The 23979-nt window shown below is 43.1% G+C and overlaps 2 protein-coding genes across 7 annotated transcripts in view; one reads left to right on the top strand and one right to left on the bottom strand.

Moving 5' to 3' along the window:
* Positions 1-23789, top strand: part of LMNTD2 (lamin tail domain containing 2) — a 92731-nt gene extending 68942 nt beyond the window's left edge. Inside the window, exons 10-15 of the mRNA XM_061609994.1 lie at positions 2394-2589; positions 3235-3354; positions 6000-6205; positions 10087-10235; positions 13495-13583; positions 18835-23789. Coding sequence (XP_061465978.1) covers positions 2394-2589; positions 3235-3354; positions 6000-6205; positions 10087-10235; positions 13495-13583; positions 18835-18981 — 907 coding nt within the window. The 3' untranslated portion in view covers positions 18982-23789. The remainder of the gene's footprint in view (positions 1-2393; positions 2590-3234; positions 3355-5999; positions 6206-10086; positions 10236-13494; positions 13584-18834) is intronic.
* Positions 20912-23979, bottom strand: part of LRRC56 (leucine rich repeat containing 56) — a 75738-nt gene continuing 72670 nt past the window's right edge. For all 6 annotated transcript variants that reach the window (XM_061609988.1, XM_061609990.1, XM_061609992.1 and 3 more), the window contains one exon: positions 20912-21991. In XM_061609988.1, the coding sequence (XP_061465972.1) occupies positions 21799-21991 (193 nt within the window). In that variant the 3' untranslated portion in view covers positions 20912-21798. The remainder of the gene's footprint in view (positions 21992-23979) is intronic.

The raw sequence follows: 23979 nt of genomic DNA, 5'->3' as shown, positions 1-23979 counted from the left end.
GTGAGTGCCTGAAGAGCTCAACTTTTGGAGTGAGTATTTGCTATGATTTCTCTGTGACTCAGGAGAAGAGTGGTAAGTCTTTCTCTTAGAGTTTCACCAGACAGGAGGAGACTGCTGCATGCTTTCTTCTATTTTCCATTTTGAATCAAACATTATGCCTTCTTCCTGGATGGTCTGTACACTACTCCACCGTGCCTGGGATTCTCTGCTTAGCCAGTAAAAGACTGTATCCGGTAGTAGTGTAGCTTACCTGGCTTCCAAATGCAGAGGTCGCTGCTGGGAACGGAGAAGGAGAGGGGCATGCTGGTGGCGGAGATAGGTGCAGTGTAGGTACTGTGGTGGGAACATTGGATTGTCTCCACTGCTGCGCCTGCACCATGCTGACCTCCCCACTGCCTAGCCCCTCTTCCTCTCAGTTGCTGGCAGCAACCCCTGCACTAGAAAGCTAGGTAAGCAATGCCACACTGCTGGCCACTACTGGGTGTACCAGTGTCCAGGTGTCTACAGAAGGCTATGTCTAGGCACCACCCCTTCCTCTCATAGTCCAATAGTAGTTCTGCCTTCAGAAGTGCCTTTTTCAGAGAAGGGAGGAAAGACCTTTATTGTCTGGTTAAATTCTCATAGACTTTTGAAACTTTATTTGGAAACTTCGCATGGGACACTTGGAGACAGTGCAGAACAAGCAGCCTATCCTCATCTTTTCAGCCTGCTGTCCCACTTTTGGCTGCTATTTGAGGCTCTGCATCATTCCTCAGTTTCCCCCTCTTTTTTGTGTGGTGCTCTTTCCCTGAGATAATGCTTTGAGCCTACATGCCTGCCCATCACCGACCAACACAAAGGAGGCTCTCAGTGATTGGCCGTCAGGCAGGACCTTCAGGACCATCCCTGAAGCATCTTCCCCCATTCTGTTAGGCAGGTGTCTGGTGGGTCAGGAGCTGCCAGATAATAAATGATAAAGACCCTAAGAAGCAAAGCTGGAAACCAGTTGGGTTTTTAACTCTATGCAGTGAGCTTTGTGCTTAAAAGCATCAGGCAGCTGGCTATACAGTTGACAGCTGCCAGCACCCGCAGCAGCACATTACGTTCACAAGGCAGTAGGTCTGCTGCAACCACTTGCTGTCTTGTGAAGTTTGCAAACATCTGCTGAACCCATGATTCCATGCACAAGGAGCCAACATCTTGCAGACAACCCCTTTACATATTTACCCCACAAACCTCATTATTTAAGAAATAGCTGTTGGGATCACTTCACCTCAGACAGAGTGACTTTCCCAGGACACCCCTTCTCTCTCACATCCACAGCTAAATTTATGTGCACCTTCTTATGTGCTTCCCTCATACCTATTTTGTTCTTAACTCTCCACTTGGCTTCTTATTTTATATTTCCTTTACCATCCTCCTAGAATATCTAATGGAAGCAGAGTGAATACAATGTCTGACGGGATGTGATATTTTGCCTGTTCAGTTATGACACAGCTTCTTTTTAAGCCTCTCTGCTCCTCCTCCATAGACCTAGTATTTACTAGGAAATTGCAGATGGCCAATTTGCATATGAAACATGTTTAATAATACCAGAAGTATAATAAAAATATTTCTGATAGAGGTAAATATGTGTATTTCTGTAGTCACCCTAAGAAACTATACTTCATACATACATGATCTCTCTTACCTCACCTTATCTCCGCATTGCACACACCCTAATAGAATCTACCCCAGGGGTCCCCAGTGCAGTGCCTGCAGGCACACCTGCACATGCAAAGACATTCTCTGGCTCCCATGGGGACTCCTCTGCTAAAATTAGGCCTGAAAAAAACATTCGATTGTTGCCAATAGAATAGATTGCAATGCGTGCTTGGTTGCAATGAGCATGTGGTGCCCTTGACAGTTTCATCAGTTTGCCAATGTACCCATGAGCCCCAAAAGGTTGGTGATCCCTGGTCTACTCAAAGTATTCATTTATAATTCCGCAAATTCACCTCTGACTAAGCTGCTGCTGCTACTCTCTTTCAGGCCTCCATTTTTCCTTATCCTTATCCTGGGTGCTAAGTACGAGAGTTAAAGATGACCAAGTTGGTCCACATGCAGCCTTGTTCTCTTCTCAGCTGCCTGTACTTCCCACAACAGACTTCTAACTCATCACCTGATTTCAATGCTCCCCTCAAGGGGACCTGGAAATCCAGAAAAGGTTTGATTCTCTATCCTGTCCCCTTGAATGTTTCTGTGAAGCCTTTCCCCATGCCTCTTACCTTACATTATGCATCTGTCTTACGCCTTGAGAATCACAGTTCTACTTCAATCACAAGCCCATAAATAGGGTAGTTCATACCAAAGCATTTCTAAATTAGCCATATCTAACTCAACTGTTTTCTCCTCTTCACCCCTTCTTCTCCCAGATGCCATGCTGGCTCAGGACCTCTAAGGATTGTCAGTGTACATCGTAAGGGCAAATTTGTCCGAGTCTTCAATACTTTGTTGAACAAGGAAGTAGATCTAAGTGGCTACATCATCCAGCAGTGGGTTAGAGGGTACCCTGTGTCTATCTACCGTTTCCCGAATGGCACAATTCTGCCTGCACAGCACCACATCACTGTAAGCAACAAGGACCCTCCCTGATTCCTAATCCTCAGTGTGATGTAAACTCTGTTGACTTGCAAAACGGAGAGTATCTTTCTCTATGTATGTGAATATAGTATGTACATGTTCACCATCACTCATGCCCATATTGGTTCCTAGCTGCCAGGTCAGGCTCTAGAAGTCTGGCAGGGAGGAGTCTGTAAAGTATCCCAGTAAAACAGGTGAGGAACTTCTGGCCCTCCAGATGTTGCTGAACTACAATTCCCATCAGCCTCAGTAAACATGGCCAATGGCCAGGGCTGATGAGAGCTGTAGTTCAGCAACATCTGGAGGGCCAACAGTTCCCCACCCCTGCAGTAAACCAATGTAATGTGGCATAAGATACTGAGGACCAGCTATATTGTTAATGCAAATATTTGTAGCTATATTCTAATGGAGAAGAAGGGTGGTGAGAATGGGAGGGTAAACCCTTTCCCAGCCTGCCATTCCCTTGCTCCAAATTGTCTCCCCAGAAAGCTTTTCTCCCCATGAGGTTTGCATGTCCAGACTCAACAAGAACACCAGGTTACAGCTGCAGATGAAGATGTAAGGCTCTGGATAATAAAAGTGAACTACAGGTAATACATAGATGTGATGTCTTATTCGCACTGTATTTTATAGGTGTGGGCTGCAGGGGCCAACCTTGCTCATGAGCGACCTTCAAACATGCCATCAGGCCTGCAGAATTTTTTCAAAACAGGCCCAGAATGCACGACCATCCTCTGTGACTCCAGTGGCCAGGTGAATTGGTTTGTTCTATAGTTTGGAGGGGAAGGAATGAACAGTGTGTTATAAGTTTATTTTTTAAAAAATAAAAAGGGGAAGATGCTGAAGAGTACACCAGGGTTTATAATTCTAAGGCAAGGGTAGCCAATGTGATGCCCTCCAGATGTTGACTATGCACACACCATGCACACACCATGTTCACTATCCATGAATAATGAGAGAAATAAAATTTTCTAGGTTAGATTCTCTGTAGATTAGTAATAGAGGAAAGAAGCAAAGCAAGAAGAACACCAACAAACATACAAAAATATAATTCTCCATCTTTAGAGATGCTGTACTGATTGCAGGTGTTGCCAACACTCATCATGTGCTCAGAGGCACACGTTAACAAATTCATCCAAGCTACACAGGAAGTGGATTGGACTGTGAAAGACCAACCCAAATTGTGTTTGCATTTTGACAAATTTGTAGGGCAGGACAATATCTCAGAGGAGAGGCCAGGTCTCCTGCTCCCTTGGTGTATTCACTGTAGCTGCGCAATTTCCCTGCTTTTTAAAGTTTGATAGAAATATCTGTGGGCTATAGATACACTCCTAACAGCAATTAAAAAAAAAATTTTTTTTTGCCTATTAGTGAATTTCTCTGTTTTTTAATCCGGGAGGTAAGAAATGGAATCCTGTGCAAGTTTGCTGAGAATGGATTGATCATTTGCATGCTTATTGAGTTCAATGGGATTTACTCGCTTGCAATCATGCTTAAGATGGGTGAAACTGGCTACAGGAGAGGAAGAGGGAGGGGAAAAGGAAGGCAGAGGGAAGGAGAGGGGAGATGAGCAGGTGGGAGAGGGAAGGGAAGAGGAGGGCAGGTTTGAACATTTGCATGCTTATTGAGTTCAGTGGGATTTACTCCCATGCAATCATGCTGAGGATAGGTGAAACTGACCACGGGGGGGGGGTAGGTGGAAGGAGGGGAGGGGATAGGAGGAAGGAGGAGAGCAGGTTTGATAATTGAGTTCAGTGGGATTTACTCCTGTGCAATCATGTTTAGGATAGGTGAAACTGATCTGGGAGAGGGAGGGGAGGAGATTGGGTAGGTGGGCACTGGGCAGAGGGAAAGCCCCTTTCCTTTCCAAAAGGAAAACATTGGGAACAGTATTATTATTTGGGGGGGTTTCCTCCACCTTTGTATTCTATAGAAGACACATCTACTCTCCCACCCAAATCTAAACCAAAGCTGTCCCTGGCCACATCCACACCAGATATTTATTCCACTTTAAACAGTCATGGCTTCCCCCAAAGAATCCTGGGAAGTGTAGTTTGTGAAGGGTGCTGAGAGTTGTTAGCAGACACCCTATTCCCCTCACAGAGTTACAATCACCAGAATTCTCTGGGAAGAGGGGCTGACTGTTAAACCACTCTGGCCGCTGAAGTTCTGCCAAGGGAATAGGAGTCTCCTAACAACTCTCAGCACCCTTCACAAACTACATTTCCCAGGATTCTTTGGAAGCCATGACTGTTTAAAGTGGAATCAAGGTCTGGCGTGGGTGTGGCCCCTGATTAGCCAAGCCCAGCAGTGGTGAGTCTGGCTTTTAGAACACTGACAGTTGGTTCTTACTGAGCAAGCCTGGGCTTATCATTGAGTTCAATGCTAAATTTCTTAAATTAATTAAAAATCAGCCAGGCATTTTTTAAACTTTTAAACTGCAGAAGACAAAGGTCAGAGTATGGGGCAAAGTCATTAATAGGATTACAGGTACTCTGTGAACATGGCTGATTTTTAATTAATTTCAACAACTTACGAGAACTCTGACAGAAAAAAGTCCAAAAGGGGTCTGGTTTTTTCCTCTTTCTTTTCACACTTTGAACTCTTGATTCTCACTGACTGTTTTGTGTATCGCCATGAAAATTGAGAGGGTTGTTAAGACAGCATTTCTGAGTGCAGGACTATAGGTTTTGTAAGGTTTTATTTTCAAATGAGCTTATGGGAAGCATCAGCATGGCATGGGGGTAATTTTCAATTTAACATTGCAGAATGCAAAAAATCCATGCTGTCACTCTCATGGCTGTATAAGTAAGCCATTTTGTTATAATCAGTTGGATACTTTTAAGGGCAGTGGAGAGGAAACAGATCCCAGTACATGATCTGATGGCTATGGTGATTCAAGCAGTCCAGCTATGTTGATGCACTTATCTGATCTATTGATTTATGATGTATTCTGTAATTGTTTTATTAATGCAGTTTTATTGTTGATTTTATGTTGTTGACTGCCATGATTTTTTAAAAATGTTGGTGGTATAGAAAGTTCTACAAATAAATAAATTAAGCAAGCCTGGGTCTGACCAGTGCCTGGATGGAAGACTGCCTGGAAACCCCCGAGTATGTGCCCCTACATTGCAATTTCCCAATCTGCTGCTGCTATCCTGTAGGGCTCTTAGGAATGAAGAACATGCTAAAAGACCTGTATGGCCTGAGGGGAAGGTGCAAGAGGAAAGGCCTGCCATCCACTTCTGAAGAGGTCCTGAGAGGAATTCTTACTGTTTTGTCATGCACTGATATTTCAAATTGTAAACTACCATGAGGGCACTGGCAGAAAGGCAGTGCTACATGAATGGAGTGGTCTGGTGAATCACTGTATTTTCCTTTCACTTTCATCTTCTGAGACTATGTCACAATACAGAACTTCTCATCAATTAACGGCAGCTGCAGAGGCCTACAATGACAACGTGGACCTTTCAGTGGACAAGTTTCCACTCAATGAAGATGAGGAAACTTTTGAGTCCTTGCCCTCAAGGCCTGACGTAGCTTTGTTCCAACGCAATCGCAGCAAAGATGTGGCTAGCCTTTCAGGCATCTTGGTAAAGAGAAGGTACAGATTTAATATGGAGTGTTCTAATGAAAAATAAGAGGAAGGAATGGAGTACAGTCAGTGTCATGCAGTGATTCTCACATATCAACAAACTATGCTTTATTAAATCATGGCTTAGTGCTATATATAACCAATACTGAGCAGCGTAACTATGGTTTGCTTACTACAAACAAACCCAGAGCTTGGAAGTAACTAGTTACAAGTAACGAATTACTTGTAATTCATTATTTTTTTGAGTAACGAGTGGGTAATTCCTTTACATTTTGATTGCAATAGAACTAGGAGTAATTTTACTACTTTTGTGGAGTAATTGTAACATTTCCAGAATTACTTTTGGGCATTACTTGGGGAGGGGGAGCAGGGGAAGTCTTCTGCTCCTCTGATTTGTGGATGAAAATCATGTGCCTCAAACTGGGCTTCTGTCGCTCTTTCCTCATGCTCTGTGGATGGGTAGGAGGAGACGAGGGAGGAGGCGGAGAGTGAGATGAGGTGGAGTGGAGAAAACAATTATTTTAAAAAATGGATAGTGGTGGTGAAGAATGGAGTGGAGGGAAAAAGGATCCAGAGGTCAAAAACATGGATAAAGGAGGAGAAGGAGGCAGCAGGAATGGAGATAAAGAACTGTGGAGGTGAAAGATGACGTGTGTGTGTGTGTGTGTGTGTGTGTGTGTGAGAGAGAGAGAGAGAGAGAGAGAATACTGTGTTTGCACTTGGCACACAAAGTGGCCTCCACCACCCTCTCTGCCTACTGTGCTGCATTTGCAGTATTTTAACCTTTTTGCATCTCAGGGGAAAATGTTTGCTTGCGTGAGTGTCCCTTAGTTGGTGGCAAGGCAGGGTCTGGGAGATGGTTAAGTGAGAGAGATTATGCTGACTGGCTGAGTGGGGGGGTTGCACTTGGTTTGGGGTGCAAAGATCTGATTAGTGGCCTCAGCCTCCCTCCCCACCACCCTTTTCAGCAGAGAGACCACCATTGCTATCTTATGAATAAAAATAATTATTCTACTACCTGTTTATTTTTAATGTTGTTTTAGGCTACTTAAATGTGCAGCAGCCAAGGCCAGCACCTTGTAGGCATTTTTTTAAAAAAGTAACTGAAATGTAATTGTAGTGATTACTTTGGAGGAAAAGTAAAGTAATCAGTTACTTTCAGAGCAATTGTAATTGTAACGGTAATTACTACTTTTTGGGACCATGTAACTGTAACTGTAATTTATTACTTTTTAAAAGTAATCTTCCAAGCTCTGAACAAACCACAACTGAAGCCATTATTTGCTTTTGACTTACACATCTTAGGTTTCTTTAACTATGGCTTCTTGTTACATGTGAGCCAAGCACCTTACGTTTTGTTTGATTATCCCACCCTAGAAGCTCATTAAACTAGAAAGGCATGAGGGAAGGGTAGCTGAAAAATAAAACAATAATTGGAGAAACAAGCCATGGTTTCATCATCTGTGGGTCAACTCATTGTTCGTAGCTTAAAACAAATAATGGTTTAGCGCTAAGTGCGAACTATGCCATTTCTATCACACTGCTAATATCAAGTTCCATCATGAACCCATGCACTCTGAGAGTTATGGTCATAAATATTTAGATGCCAGCAGTGGTTTTTGGAACACAGGGTCCCATGTCTGCACTGTGCAGACATGTGATGATAACAAAGCTCATCCTGTGACTGCAGGATATTTTTAGTTGTCTTTCTATTTCTGTTGTGGCAATGCAAAGGGGCCTTCAAAGAAATTGGGGCAAACTTAGGGTTGTATCTAACGTTAGTTATTCTCAAAGTAGATCCATTTAAATTAATGGACCTAGTTACTTATGTCTATTAATTTCAATGGGTCTACTCTTAGTATGACTAATATTGGATGAAACTATATAACTTGCATGACTATCACCAAAGTTTCAGTCCCACTGTCCAAGGTGAGCACAAGAACAGATGGCACAGGAAGGTGGCTGAGAAGTGGAATGGATCTGTGGAAGGGCCTGGTGCACAGACTACAGAGATCTAGTACTGTTCTTGGTGCATGTAAAAGTCATCTAAGCTTAAAAGTTAAGTTTTGTATTATTTGGTGCCCAGAGAGGTGTTGTAAAGTAGCTATGGCTCAGAGACTCTTATTTGAAAAAACAATGCTCACACATTTAACAGTTATGGCAAATAGACCAAGTGCCCTCTAAATCTCTTGGGTCCATGCAAAGCAAGAGGAATCAAGCATTTTGAATCTTGGCATCCCAACACAGATGTTTTTGTCCCTGTGCTCCAGCAGTGAGATCTGGTAAAGCAACTAAGTATGTGAGGCGTGAGCCAGGAAGTCTTCAGTTCAAATCTCATTTCATCTACAGAGGTCATTAGGTGGCCTTAGACAAACTACTATTAATCTCTCCCACCTTCCATCTGTAACATGGGCATAGTAATACCTTACTGAACTGTGATAAGGATTGCTGGGAATAATGTAGTAATTGCTTTGAGCACATGAAATTATGGTACAAATGCTAATGTTACTATTAGCTTTTAATATATTGCCTACTACCAGCCTTGTACCCAGTGTGGTCAGGAATTCTAAGAAACCAAAAAATCAGTGAAGTTTTGAAAGGTTTATTCTGCTATCTTGATTCAAAATGGTGTCCAATTGTGTCTAAACACAGATGAAAATCTGCTCCTTGATCTCAGGAACCATTATGAAAAATTTAGTTACAATATCTTAAGAGCTATCCAAACAGCAAACAACGAACTTTCCAAAATATAAAGTAGATCAGGCAGACCACTTTCAGCACCTAAAGCCATTAATGTGAAAAGTCTGCAGCAGCCCTGCAACACTTTCAACTTGATCTAGCTCAGTAAAGTGTGTTCAGTGGTGTACCAAGGGGGAGGGGGGGCGGCCTGCTCCGCGTGCAGTCAATAAGGGGGTGCAAGATGGAGTGTTCATTATGAAGCTGGACATGCAGCTATGAAGGCCGAGCCTGGCGGTGGTGGCCTGGGCCAAGCCATGTGCATCGTGATGGGCACCTCGTGGGGCTTGGGCCGGAGCCTGGCGTGCCTGTTGGCCCCACAGCTGGCACCCGGCTTGGCCCTGTGGCTGGTGGTGCACTCGGACGGCGCCCTGGGTGAGCTGCACACCACCTGGCCAGCGCTGAATGTGCAGGGCCTGCCTGCTGACCTGGCCTCGGATGAGGAGCTGCAGCGCATGCTCCAGGCCGGGCAGGCCCTCCGTGGCTTCTTCTCATCAACAACGCCGGTGAGCGCCCTCCTGTTTGAAAGAGGTGCCTCTGAGGCTGAGCGAGTGCAGAGTGCTTTCGCTCTTCACGGTTTGCCAATCTCCCCCCCTGCAAGTTCCCATGCCCTGCTGTAAGTAACCCTTCGCGGGCCACCTTCTGCTTCCCCCGCCCCCGTGGAAGTTTTAGATTGGAAGCTCCTGGGGGCAGGGACCTCTGTTGTTGTACCCTGTAAAGCACTAGGCACAGTGATGCCATCATATAAGCAAATAAAATACCCCCCCGCATGGTTTAAGTGGGATGGGAGCTTGTTAAATAAATACCAAGACAGTTTTGAGGTCAGCAGCAGGAATCACATTGAAGTTGTTACTGTGGGAATGTCAGTAGAGAGGAGTCAAATGTTTCCACTTTTAAACATGTCTGTTTGTAGTTCATGGGGGGGAAATCTAGCGCAGGGGTTCCCAAACCTTTCCCCCCAAGGACCACTTCAAAATTGCAGAGGGTCTTGGTGGGAGGGGAGTATTAAGAGGAGGGGGGTGTTTAAAAATGATCCGCTCCGGGTGTCAAATATGCTAGGTACGCCACTGAGTGTTAGTTGCAAGAGCTGATGCTTATTCCTACTCTTTAGCAGGATGAATTTCATTTGAGTCAATCTGTTTTTTTCTGTTCAGGTACACAAGACACTTTTCTATTGATTCTTTACAAAGTAGCAAAATACTGAATAGCCGTAGCAAAGGAATCATGAGGAAAGACAGTGACACAAGCAGCCAATCTTCCAGTTTATATTCATGTTCCTCAAAAACTTTACCTCCACTTTTAGGTATGTAAGTCAACATAGAGTTCTCTGTGTTAACTATATTGAGAGGTATTGGTTGTTACAGCTCCTTCAGCACATGTATGATATTTATTTATTGCGTTAAGAAAAGGAGAAAATTATGCATAATAATATAGTTGTCAAAATTAATAAAAATGATTTTAACTGCATGGATTAATGCAGTGTGTTTACAGTCAGATACACTGGAGCTAACTACACATTACAGGCAAACATATGTGATGGAGCCCTGATGCCTTTTTTAAAAAAAAGGAAAAACAGCTTTAGGAGGGAGTGTTTTGAGCAGAGGATCAGCAAAGAAAGACTGCATGCATAACCCTTTTCCCTCCATCATTTCTCAGCTTCCTCCAACCTGCTCTCCTCTCCCTTGTTGCTTGGGAAGACAATTTGGAGCAGATAAATGGTGGGTATTGAAGGAGAGCAGCATTCCTTCTTCTGATTCTCCCTTCTCTGTTCAAAATACCCCTCCTCCCCAAAGTCTTCTTCCTTTCACAATGGTTTTGGGCCTCTGTTAGATGCACTTACAAATAACATATGGCTAGCCCCTTAGGACACCTCTAACATTAAAGATCTAAATATGGATAATGATTATGGCTTCCCTTCGTCCCAGATATCCTAGGAGCTGAAGGGTGGGGAATTGAAATCTCTTAACATGGAATTCTCAACATCAAACAAAAATACAGCCTCAGGTTCCTTTAGTGTAGATGCACACTTAAAACAATACCCAGGTGCAGTGAGCAATCCAATAACCTAAATCTATTATCACCACCACGGCACCCTTGTGGATTTCCCATGGTGCCCACAAAACCTCTGAGCCCCCCCTCCTTGCAATTATGTGGCAGAGGTGGATACTTCCCTCTCCCCCACCAAAAAAAAGTATGTAGAGCTGAAGGAAGAAGTTTCAAAGTGTGATCTTCTGCTTTTCCAGTCTCAGATTGGCAGCAGAGCAACCAAGAGAGGAGGGAAATGGGAGTGATCTGGGAGACAGCAGAGGAAAATGGAGCAGAGGAAGAGATGAGAAGCCACAGGGATCAGAGGAAAGAGAAAAAAATGAGAGAGAGAGAACAGTAAAATAGATCCTCATATTTGTCCATGGGTTTTCCCCACCATCCCCACCAAATTACCCTGTCTCCATTCATCGTAAAAAGAATGCATCTAACAGAACAACAACAACAGTAGATCCTGCAGTATGGTTGCAAAGAGACTTACATTGCAAGGCTGCAAAGATAAACACCCACCATCCACTAATCAATGGTCTGAAGCTCTCACTGCCTTTTCTACATTTGAATGCATGGCTTATAATAATCATTCTCTTTTAGATACCTATTTGGATGTATGGACTGCCTAGATTAATCTATATGTTTAAATTAGGAATGATTTATTGTTAAGGTTAGTCAACAATGTTGCTGTCTTTCTCCTCCATTATAAACAAACAAGCGCATCTGATGCATCATGGCAGTGTAGAAAATAAAAAAAATGGATCTGAGGGACAGATTCTTACGGATATTCATGTGCATAAGGGACCCCCTCAAAATCATCATCAAATCATACTTTTCTTCTGTGCCCACATCTGTGTTCTGTGATTTGTTGGTGGTTTTGTTGGCATCTTATGTAAAAGTCATAAAGGTGCATGAGAAACTGCACCTTGGATCATTTTTTTGTGGTGATGGCAAGCACCAGATCTGTAATTTTTGTGTGTATAGTCTACCAATTTAAGCTTCAATTTGATGGTGTTTTGACAGGGACCCCATGTAAAATCATGCAAATTCAAGAGATCTGTTTTAGTTCTACTGGATCTGACCTTTATCCTGACCTCATAGAAAAGCAAAGAAAGTTCATGTGTCGTCTTTTTGTCAGGAGGGTGGGGGGGGCAGGGGAGAAAAGCAACAGAGTGTGTGATGCTAGGGTACTCTCAAAATTCCAGATGTGCCCATAGTCTGAAAAAGGTTGGCAACTCTGATCCAAATATTCCTCAGCTGTAGAATTCCCCTTTTTTTGGCCAATGACTGGTTCAACATTTGTTCATTTTGACTAGAACGGCAGGTGCTGATCCACCTTTATCACGACTTAAGAATATGGAACAATACTACAATCGCTTTCCTTATTTCTAGCAGGCTATGCAGGGATAATTCTTAATACAACTTAACACACCTGACTGATAGGCCTACAATCTTTGAAAACAATAATAAAAAACCCTACAGTGAAAAATGGCAACTCCCTGCAGGTTTGACTGGTGGTCCTGCCATACTTGTGGCTACTGCTTGGAATGAGGATGGCCTGGGCCATTTATTTATTTATAAATATATTTGTATACCACTATTTCATTCAAAAACATCAGAACGGTTCACCAAAAGTTTTTTAAAAACCCATTGACATGATTGCTTATAAATGTACCTGAACCAACCACAGAGCTACTTCAGCTCTGTGGTATACCGTGGAGTTGGGTTCAATTAGGTGATTGGATTTGCAACTGGAATGCAAATGGCGGAAGACTCATGGTGAATGCAACTGAACACAGGTAAGAACCCACTGACTGACTTACTCTGTGGCGATGATGGCAGTGAAGAAGCCCTACTTTTCTGCTATCATTGCATCCACTCAATGTCACCCAACTGAGCAGTTGGGGGTGAAAACCTGGGTGTACAGGGCCTAGTACCACTGAAGGCTCACTGAGATGAGTTAGACAAATTGCTTACATCCGCTCTGATGTCATGGTTGTAACAGGGTCAGAACTGAATGAGAAGAGTGTACTGCCTGATCCTGTTGTGTGGATACCTTTCAACTTGCAAGCCTTGAAGATGTGGAGAGCCTGTTTGGAGGGTTACTGCCAACCACATCTCCTGGATGCTTGCCCATCTTGATTTGTGAAAGCTGTCAGATATGGACAGGGCAAATGACATTCAGAGGTTTTAAATGCCTTCTTAAAAGAGGGAACAGTTCCAGCTGCCCTTAAAGAGGCACCTGGAGGGGGGGATGGGTTGATCTGCTAATCCGTTGTGAAATCTCTTTGAAGGGAATTTATAAAAAGCATTCAAGCTGTTCCCACCATGTTTTACAGTAAAATGGGGCAGGGCTTGACTAGTGTTGTGTGCCCCCATTTTCAGAAAAGAGAGGTAGAGACGGACGGGAACCGTCAGAACAGTAAGTGTGTCTCTACCCTCAGACACCTTCCTTAGTTTGGATGAAATCATAAGAGGGAGAGTTCATTTTTAGTACTAATGAGGTATTCTGCTTTTATTGTTTTTAGCAGTCAATGAGAGCAGTTCTTCAACCACCGGAGAAGATAGTCTTGCATTTCAGACATGGCAGCCCCTAAATGTGGACCCAGAAGCTAGAGTAAGTAATGGTCATTAGGAACAACAAACATGGGGAGGTTAGTGGCCTCCCCAGACTGGGTACATGTGGTGCAGGCCCTTCTGACCCTGAGGCTCCAGAATAATCGGCACTGAGGGAAAGTGAAAGCCAACAGAGGTTTCCTTCCCCAATGCATAGTGCAATATGACAGAGGGGGAAATATGCCCTTCTGACAATTCTCTGCTCTTGTTAGAGAACTCATGGGATAAGTCTCCTTACACACGCAGAAGGTGGAAGCAGGGCAAGTTCCTTTCACTACTTCTACCTTCTGCAAGTCCAAGAGTGAAACAAGAGCAGATTCCTTCCTGTAAGTATTGCTTGGTATTTAAAAGACGTAAGGCCTTGGGGCAGAGGCCTGCAACGCAGGTTTGCATATGCTAATTTACATGTATAGATGCACGTGTAGTCTGACTTTTGGAGGGGAAAAGAGACTCACTAGAAAACAGAAAACTCTGACTTTTGTGTTGGGGCTTATTCAGAGCTATGGGATTCTAAGAGGACTTTCTGGGTCCTTTGCTTTACCCAAACTGTTTTCAAAGGCAGCCGCACATAGAGCGTGTTACAGTAATCAGCCTCACCAATGCATGTGTCACTGTGGCCAAGTCAACTGCTTCCAGAAACAGGCACAGTTGGTAAACCATTTGAGTTGGCCAAAAGCACTCCTGGCTACCACAGCCACCTGATTTAATGGTAACCTGTATTGGTGCAACACTTGTATATGTAATATTGTGTATTTTTGTAACATTTGTTTAAGCTTATTTTGTATTACTTTATATTTTGTAGTATTATAGGATGATAATATAATTACTTCTGTATATTTTTGTCATTTCTATGGTTGTAAACCGCCTTGAGTGCAGTGATGTAGAAAGGCAGCATACAAATTAAAAATGAATGAAAATGAATGAATGAATGAATACATCTCAAACCCTGAGATTTCAGGGGTGGGCCCTAGTGATGTCACGGGGTGGGCCCTAGTGATGTCATTAAGCATGATACATTAAGCAACAACCATAGCTGCTTGGAGCATACAAATAAAAAAAAAAATTCTTTGATTGAAAATTAAGATAGAAATCTTAGCTAAAAGATGGTGTTCCCAGGTCCAGCTGAAGTGATGAGGTCATTCCTTCTCAGCTGCTTAGGGAGCTGGGTAGGGAACATTGAATGTAGCCTACTTGCTTCTGGCAAGAAGGTTTAAGTGCCCTCAGGCCAGGCCAATCACCAGAAGGCCAATGTAAGAAGAAAGGAGCCTAGTGTTGTGGAGATGTTAGATGGGAGCATTTGGGAGTAAAGATGGAAGCCCCTGAAGGCTGCAATTCTAAACTCACGCACTAAGGGACAAAGCCCCATAGAATTCAACAGGACTTACCTCTGAGTAGATATGATTTGGATTGTGCTGTTGGTGAAGCTTGAGTAGGGATCCTTTCAAATATATCCATATCCAAGCAGGGTTGGCAACTCCCTGCCTGGAATGCCTGCCCCTACCTTTTAATATGGCTGCTCCAAACTTCTTTACAGACTTGAACCTTCACTTCAGAAAGAGGTTTGAGAAATTAGTAAGAGTAAGAAGATTCTCTGCCCTTTTCTGTCTGCCCTGTGGGCTGCTATAAATTCACTTTGACAGCCAACACAATTCCAGTGAGTAATAACTGAGAGAGAGAAAACAGAGAGATGACCTGAAAACAAAAAAGGACACATACATGAAGTGGAAGGAAGGCCAGGCCACATAGGAAGAGTACAGACAGGTAGCACAGAATTGCAGGCATCAGGAAGGCTAAAGCTGAGGAGCTGAGGTTAGCGAGAGATGCCAAAAGCAACAAAAAAGCGTTCTTCAGGTACATCCATAATAAAAGACACAGAAAAGAAATGGTGCACAGGTACTCAACGAGGATGGCAAAAAGATGACAGGCAGAAGTGCTCAGTTCCTACTTTGGCTCAGTCTTCTCCCAAAAGAGGGTCTATGACTCTCCTGGGAAATGTGAAGTAGAAGGGGCGGGATTGCAGTTTGAGATTGACAAATGGTCAAGGAATACCTAATCACTTTGAACGAGTTCAAATATCCAGGGCCTGATGAACTGTATGTTAGAGGATTGAAGGAACTAGCTGAAGAACTCTTGGAACGGCTGTCCGTTATCTTTGCAAAATCGTGTAGGATGGGTTAAGTGCCGGATGACTGGAGGAGGGCTAATGTTGTCCCTATTTTCAAAAAGGGCAAAAAGAAGGAACCCAGGAACTATAGACCAGTCAGCCTAACATTGATCCCTGGGAAAATTCTGGAGCAGATAATTTATTTATTTATTTTTATTTAATTAAGCTTATATACCGCCCGACTAGCAACAGCTCTCTGGGCGGTGAACATTAAAAATACAATAAAAATAACACAAAACTGTACACAAAACTGTACAGTCTAAAATCAAAAGATAATAATTTAGAATTAACAGGAATTAAAATGCCTCAGAGAAGAGAAAGGTTTTAACCTGGCGCCGTCAGTCTGTAACCACCTTGAAAACACTGCAGTGATTACTAGAAGCCAACATGGATTTATCAAGAACAAATCCTGCCAGACTAATCTGATCTCATTTTCCCTGGTAGACTGTGGGAATGCTGTGGACACATCTCGACTTCAGCAGAGCTTTTGACAAAGTGCCTCATGACATTCTGATTAGCAAGCTAACTGAATGTGGGCTGGATGGAACCACTATCAGGTGGATCCACAGTTGGCTACAGAATCGTACTCAAGAGTGCTTATCAGTGGTTCCTTCTCAAACTGGGGGGAGGTGAGCGGGGTACCACAGGGCTCAGTCCTGGGTCCAGTGCTCTTCAACCTTTTTATTAATGATTTGGATGAGGAGATGCAGGCAATGCTTATCAAATGTGCAGATGATAAAAATTGGGAGGAATAGCTAATACCTTGGAAGACAGAAACAAATTCAAAGGGATCTTGATAGGCTGAAAACAACAAAATGAGATTTAACAGGGATAAGTGCAAAGTTCTACACTTAGGAAAAAGAAACCAAATGCAGTTATAAGATGGGGGATACTTGGCTTAACAATACTACATGCGAGAAGGATTCTGGGGTGGTTGTTGATCACAAACTGAATATGAGCCAACAGTGCAACATGGCTGCAAAAAAGGCAAATACTATTTTATGTTGCATTAACAGAAGTGTAATTTCCAAAGTGTGTGAAGTATTGGTTCCCCTGTATCCAGCACTGGTTAGGTCTCATCTCAAGTACTGTGTCAAGTTCTGGACACCACACTTTAGGAAGGATGCAGACAAACTGCAACAGATTCAGAGGAAGAGAACGAGGATGATCAGGGAACTAGAAACAAAGCCCTATGAGAAGAGATGGAAAGAAATAGATTTGAGAAGAAAAGGCCGAGGGGAGATATGATAGCATTCTTCAAGTACTTGAAAGGTTACCACACAGAGGAGGGCCAGGATCTATTCTCGAGTGTCTCAGAGTGCAGGACACAGAATAATGAGCTCAAGTTACATGAAGCCAGATTTCAGCGGAACATCAGAAAAAAATTCCTAACCTTTAGAGCGGTATGAGAGAGCCAGTATGGTGTAGTGGTTAGAGTGTTGGACTACGACCCGGGAGACCAGGGTTCGAATCCCCACACAGCCATGAAGCTTACTGGGTGACTGAGGGCCAGTCAGCCTCAGAGGAAGGCAATGGTAAACCCCCTCTGAATACTGCTTACCATGAAAAGCCTATTCATAGGGTCGCTGTAAGTTGGAAGTGATTTGAAGGCAGTCCATTTCCATTTCAGAGTGGTATGACAATGGAACCTATTACCTAGGGAAGTGGTGGGCTCTCCAACACTGGAGGCATTCAAGAGGCAGCTGGACAGATTCTTGCATTTCACAGGGGGTTGGATTCGATGGCCTTATAGGCCCCTTCCAACTCTACTATTGTATGAATGCAGCCCTGGAAGTGTTTACATTAAAGAGTGGGCTATAACACTATAAAAAAAAAACTAAATACATACATGCTGTGTCCATATTATGTGACAGCTCCATTCATTTTTGTGTGTGATTAAACAAGTCAGAGGTATCCTAGTTAAATCCACTATAATGTCAAGTCTTCCTACACACCTGCCAGTTCAAGTTTTTCATTCATTAGGTCAGCGGTTGAGGACTGAAATTATGACTCGCTGTGGCATCCATCTGTAAGAGAGAAAGAGCCCCCCCCATCTTGCACATTTTCAATCTTTTGAGTAATTTCATTTATTTGAGATGAGACTTCCTATTATTTTCTGTCATTTATGTAATCCCACAAGTCCTTTAAAACCTCTGTAAAAATCCATGTAATATGCTTTTTAGAGGAACCTTGAAAATACAGAGAGGCTGTTTGGCAGGCCTTATATAAATGACAGAAATGTTACTGTTAATCCTTAGTGGAGGTATGAAATTGTTCTGCTTCTCTCCACCTGCACAACCAGTTAGTATTTTAGCAGCATTAAGGTGGTAATTTTTTCAAAAGCAAATAAATAGCATATGGATTCTTAATTTCTAGTGAGTTAAGTTGATTAGATGCGTTTCCTTCTAGTCTGTGTCACAGGACTGTTGTGTGCCTTTAGCAAGTAGCATCCTCTTATCTCTGCCACATTTTAAAAATAAATATCCATCTTCCTTTGTGTAGATGTAGGATTTATTTAAGAGTGGGGAAGGCGTTGATACCCGCAAGGCTTCCATAGAAGGGCATGTTTTAGGCTGTAATCCAATGCATGTTCTACTCAGAAGTAAGCTCCATTGGGTTCAGTAGGACTTATTCCCAGGTAAGTGTACTGGACTGCAGCCTTAGAGGTGTCATTGTCACTAGCGCATCATACACACGTAACATTTCTCCTCGAACAACAAGTTCTGAACTGTGCTGGCTGAGTGAGCAGTATGCTGTCCAGGAACCATATTTGGGTGGCATAAGCTGTGAGTGTGTGTGTAGGGAAGAGAAGGTAATCAAGTGCCCCCACCCCCCAAATCTGTGAAGCTCACCTTTTCTGCTAGGATGACACATGAAGCATCGCAAATCATCCAGTGATCCAACAGTCACAACAAACAGCTGTGCCCACAATTCCTCTTTTTATGGCTGCTATGTGTCATACAGTCCTACTAGCAGAGTGTGGGCTTGGATAAACTTTGTAATTATATTTCATGAAGTCCAAAAGCCAGCCATACATCTGCTTTTCATCCTGCTATCTTTTTGATGATAGCAATGTCCTTTTCTTCAGGAATTCAAGACTACGCTGGATACTACACTTCCCATGGTGTCTTTGATAGGACAGAAGAGTGCTCGCTCAAAATATGGATTCAAGCATATGACTTATGTGCCCACCACCACAGATCTGCATCTAAGGCGGTATTGTCCTGCTAGATGACATACTGATGAACAGTGGCAAAGAAGGTTTGCATGGCTTCTTTAAATACACAGGACTCTGCAATTTGTCTGGCAGGCACCTTTGCTTTTATTACTTGCCCTTCCAATTTTGATGCAATTCATGGTGCCAGCTTAACTGTTTTGAAAGGTGTAAGGCACCACACTAAAACATGAGGGGGAAAAGGGCTCTAAGGAGGCAGGGAGGAGGAGGAGTACAGGGACACATTGTGAATGGGCTCTTGATCAACATAGACTATTAGCTAGCTGAGATGTTAACTGTTAATGTGCTAGCCTTGACAATGCCATTCCTTTTGTAGACAAATGGGGACTAGGCAAATAATTCGGCATTTAGGGCAAGCTAGGCTTCTTTGGAAACAAATAATTGTCCCTGTCACATAGGCAATGTGCAAACATTTAAAGGGAACTGAAAGCACATGACTTCCTCCAAAGAATAATGGGAACTGTAGTTTGTTAAGGGCATTCGGAATTGTAGCTCTGTGAGGGGTAAACTACAGTTTTCAGGATTCTGAGGGGAAAGCAATGGTCTTTATATATATGGTGTGTTTGCAGACATAGAAAGAAGGGGCAATATGGGTGAGGAATGCTAAACCCTTCCAGTGCCCCACTTATGGCTTATCTCCAGGAGATCCTCTCCTGGAACACTTTTTCTCCTCAGCAGAGCTCTAATATTGGAAGTGAGCTCAACTGAGAAAAAGATGTTGCTGGAACATAAGTCAAGTGTGTGGAATGGTTTGGCACTTCTCACTCAGAAGCCTTTTTTTATTGGATGCGCAAGTTTGCTCTATTTGCTTGGGTAGTTTCGTGTCCAAAACACAGAATTCGTACCATCACATCCAGTTTTACTTGGGAATACTGCATGTCAGACCTGTTAATCTGCCCATACCAAGGGTAGCCAATGTGGTGCCTGCCAGATGTTGCTGAACTACAGTGCCCACCATCCCTTAACGCTGGTCATTCTGACTGAAGCAGATGAGAGCCAACAGTATCGGGAGGGCACCATGTTGGCTACCCCTGTACTATCACTATTTACATAAAAAGGCAGAATTTTAATTATGACTGCAAAGCGAGAGACTAGTGAGAAGGAAGCTGGCTTAAACAGTGCATATGTTGTTCAGGCCAATTTTTCCACATTCCCTGGGAACTACCATTCTATGAATTGTGATATTACTCCCCCCTATGGTCCTCATACTCCATTTACTGCAGAAATAAATGACTTCCCTTTCTCCTATGGCAAGGGAAGAAGGCACGGCTTCTTGCAATCGGAATGGTCCAAAGCTTCTTATATTCTTTAAATGTTTTGGCTTCATTATGTCAGAATGAGCTGAAGATTTGGAGTCAACGTTCTTGGTTTCATTCTTGGTTCTGTACTGTACCCTCCATTATATATCTCAACAGTGTGACTAGAAAGAAATGGCCTCTAACTTAGGGACGCGGCATCATTCATGTATTATAGTGTTCCAGAAAATATTTTGCAACATTAATTTAAACAATTACAGTACTTGGTTTCAAAATAGTCACAATAATTGTCCAAATATACCTGTCCTGTCAGTTCATACACAGCTTTGGTTTTACTTGCAAGCAGTCCCAATTGCCGCTAGGACTTGTATGGACAAAGATATTGTGTGGATTTGGCCATTGCATAAGCAGACAGAAGCAATCCTCATGAATGTGGTAGCATTTTTGCAGCTGACAGAATCACAAGGATTACTGCTGCTAATGTCTGTATATACCTAGTTCATATGATGACTTTACCCATAGGACTGCATCACTAGACTTAGATGAGATGGTGTGCATGGACAAGAGTTCAGTTGTGCAAACCAGCTCAGATCATTTCATATCGTAGCCTAATGCAGAATAAACGTTTTTAAAAGTAGGGTAAGCTCCCTACAACGGTTGTCTTTGAATACATATAAAAATACATTTTTCTATATTGATCTAAAACTGATCTAGAAAACAAAAGTTACAGAAAAGGTGATTGCAAATCCATTTGTGGTGAAAAGGCATGAAAAAATGAGGTAAAATAAGGAATTGGAGAGAACCATCCCCAACCACTGCAAAGATATATGCAATGGACATCTGGCTTGGAGAAAACACAACCCACCCATTCAGGTGTAACTGCATGACAGCATTCTGGATGAGTGTCTGGAGTTTCTTCCAAGCACAAATAAAACAAAATGACACATTCAGTCCCTCCCAGACTCCCTCTGAATGACTGAGTTATTCCCTGCTTAAAAAAAAAAAGTAATTTCAAGCAAGACGGAACTGTCCTGCTCAAGGAACACAAAAAGCACACTCCGTTCCAGTCTACACAGCTTTCCCAGTCTGTTGTGTAATTTCACCAGTGGGACTGCATCCCTTTGACAGCTGGCTGACACATGGAAATAGCTGCAGCTGGTTACCTGAAGGATTGTTGAAGGATCATCTGTACCTTCCTCCCATTGAATGAGGCAAAGGGGCCATCCTCACTCAGGAGGCCAGCCATACAGGTGCTCTAAACATCAGGTATATAGTCAATGGAAGGGGCTGTGGTGGCACAAGCCCTCACTCCTTTCCTTATGAAAGCTGCTAAAATTGTTGATTGGGGAATTGCAGATTCTCTCTTCACAAGTTTTGTTTGAAGTAAATCAAGTTGTTTCTTTAAACTGCTTTGCTTACCTACGGGCACTGTTGTGTTCAGTGATCAGGATGAGTCAGAGAAGCCAGCCTATGTTGTTCATAGGAAGATGGGAAATACAGAAAGCAGCTGAAGGATTCTGTGACTTGGCAGCACCATATGCACAGCTGCTGAGGGCATTTCCTATAATTTGGGACTTCTGCTTTGAGCTGCCGTTGAGATATGTGGCCTGTTTGGCAAGCTCTGCAGGGCAGCCTTGGCAGTCAGAGGGCGGGCCCTGTTCAGCACTGCAAGTCCCTCTGGCACGTTTGTGCAGGAGCGAACAAGAGGTTGATGAGAGTTGATCGTCTTGTGGACGTTTCTGTCTGCAAAGGCTCTGAAGAGAAGAAACACCACAGTACAGCAAGTTGGCACAAATATGTTTGAAAGACTGTGCTGGCATTCTGCATTCACTTAAACCCCCTGTGCCGGATACAGCAAAGAGAAATAAAACCTGTTCTGTACAACTAGACAGCCCCACCCACCCATTAGCATGGAGAACATGACACAGCTCAACTATAGCACATAGAATATACAGCAGTACATAGTGTGCAGTTTGTGGGTACTCCTGGATCCATGACTGCCACTAGAGGCACAAGAGGCCTTGATGGTGCAGAGTGCCTTCTGTCAGCTTTGGCTGGTGGCCCACCTGCAACACTACCTGGACAGGAATAGCCTAGCTTCTGTTGTCTATGCTCTGGTAACCTGTAGGCTAGATTACTGCAATGTGTTATACATGGGGCTGCCTTTGAAGAGAGTTTGGAAACTGCAGCTAGTGCAGAATTCAGCAGCCAGGTAACCAACTGGGAGCAGAAGGTCTGAACATATAACACAGACCCTGGCCCTACTGCATTGGTTGCTGATTAGTTTCTGTGCTCAGTTTTGATCTATAAACTCTTATGTGGCTCAGGACTGCAATACCTTAGGGACTGCCTCTCCTCACATGAACCCACCTGGATGCTGCCTTTATTTTCTGAGGCCCTTCTTTGTGTGCCCCCTCCAAGGAAGGTGTGGAGGGTGGCAACATGAGAATGGGCCTTTTCAGTGGTGGCTCCCTAACGGTGGAATGTTCTCCCTAAAGAGATGCACCTGGCACCATCATTATCAACTTTCAGGCACCAGGCAAAGACATTCTTGCTTACCCTGGCATTTGGTTCTTAAATGGGATCATATGGTATGATGATACCATAGCCTCTTTTTTTTGGTGTTCGTCTTTTAATGGGGTGGAATAGGTAGAATTCATCCTTTTATAGTATTGCAGGATGAGCACTTTTAGTAAATATTTTTGATGATGTTGTAAATCTTTGTATTTGTATGTTTTTTACAACTGTAAGTCACTTTGAGATTTTATGTAAATGATAAATTTAATAATAGTAATAGTAATAGTAGTAGTAGTAATAATAGTAATAGTAATAATAATAATAATAGAGAACAGACTTAGACTGAGTGCATATGATTCCTTTGAAGACCATTAAGTCATACAGTGAATACCCCTTTATGTGGCAGAGCTGTCAATGGGTGAGAGTGCTGAAACACTGAAAACAGGAGGAAGGGCTTTCAGCACAATGGGCAATGTCTAAGGCAGCCTTGGCCAACCTGGTATCCACATATTTTGGATTACAACCCCCATCAGCCCCAGTCAGCACAACTGAATTGTCCTCCAAAATATCTGAATAGCACCAGGCTGGTGAAGGCTGGTCTAAGAAAACAGATGTCAAGAGTCCAGGCTGCTGGAAAGTCATGTCCTACAACATGAAAGCCAAATGAATGGATTTGTGATTCCTTTTCCCTCACCAAGGAGTAATCTCCACATGCTTAGAGACATACTTTATGTTGGCATGAGGCCTAGTAGTTTTCCATCAAGTCTGAAAGTTTTGAAAGTAAAGAGGAGTTATGTCTTTGCCAGTCTGGGAACGGACAGTGAAGGCCGTTGTTATGGTAACCATCAAGATATAGACTGGGAAAGTGCTAACAGAGTCTGTGAGTTGTTGTTCTTCTGAATTATGCCTCTGAGGTGAGAGGCTGTCTTTTGTGTTTATCTATGGAGAGAGATGTACCAGAAGGGGGGTGACTGAAGAATCTCTACATGTATTTACTCTTAAGCCTCTGGCCTTAATGTCTTTCAATAAAGACTCTTAACATGCTCTGAAGAAGTTTCTTGCTCAACTTAACTCCAACGTAATGTATGCTGTTTCACACAACAACGCACACACGCCAACACTTTATTGCTATTTCATGCAATCCAGATTAAAGGGCCAAACTACTCAACATAGAAGATATAGGGCTGTTGCTAAAAACTGCCTTTCCATGTTACATTCCCTCTAA

Source organism: Rhineura floridana, chromosome 2 (assembly GCF_030035675.1).
Source record: "Rhineura floridana isolate rRhiFlo1 chromosome 2, rRhiFlo1.hap2, whole genome shotgun sequence".
Lineage (NCBI taxonomy): Eukaryota > Metazoa > Chordata > Lepidosauria > Squamata > Rhineuridae > Rhineura > Rhineura floridana.
This window is presented reverse-complemented; position numbering and strand designations above follow the sequence as displayed.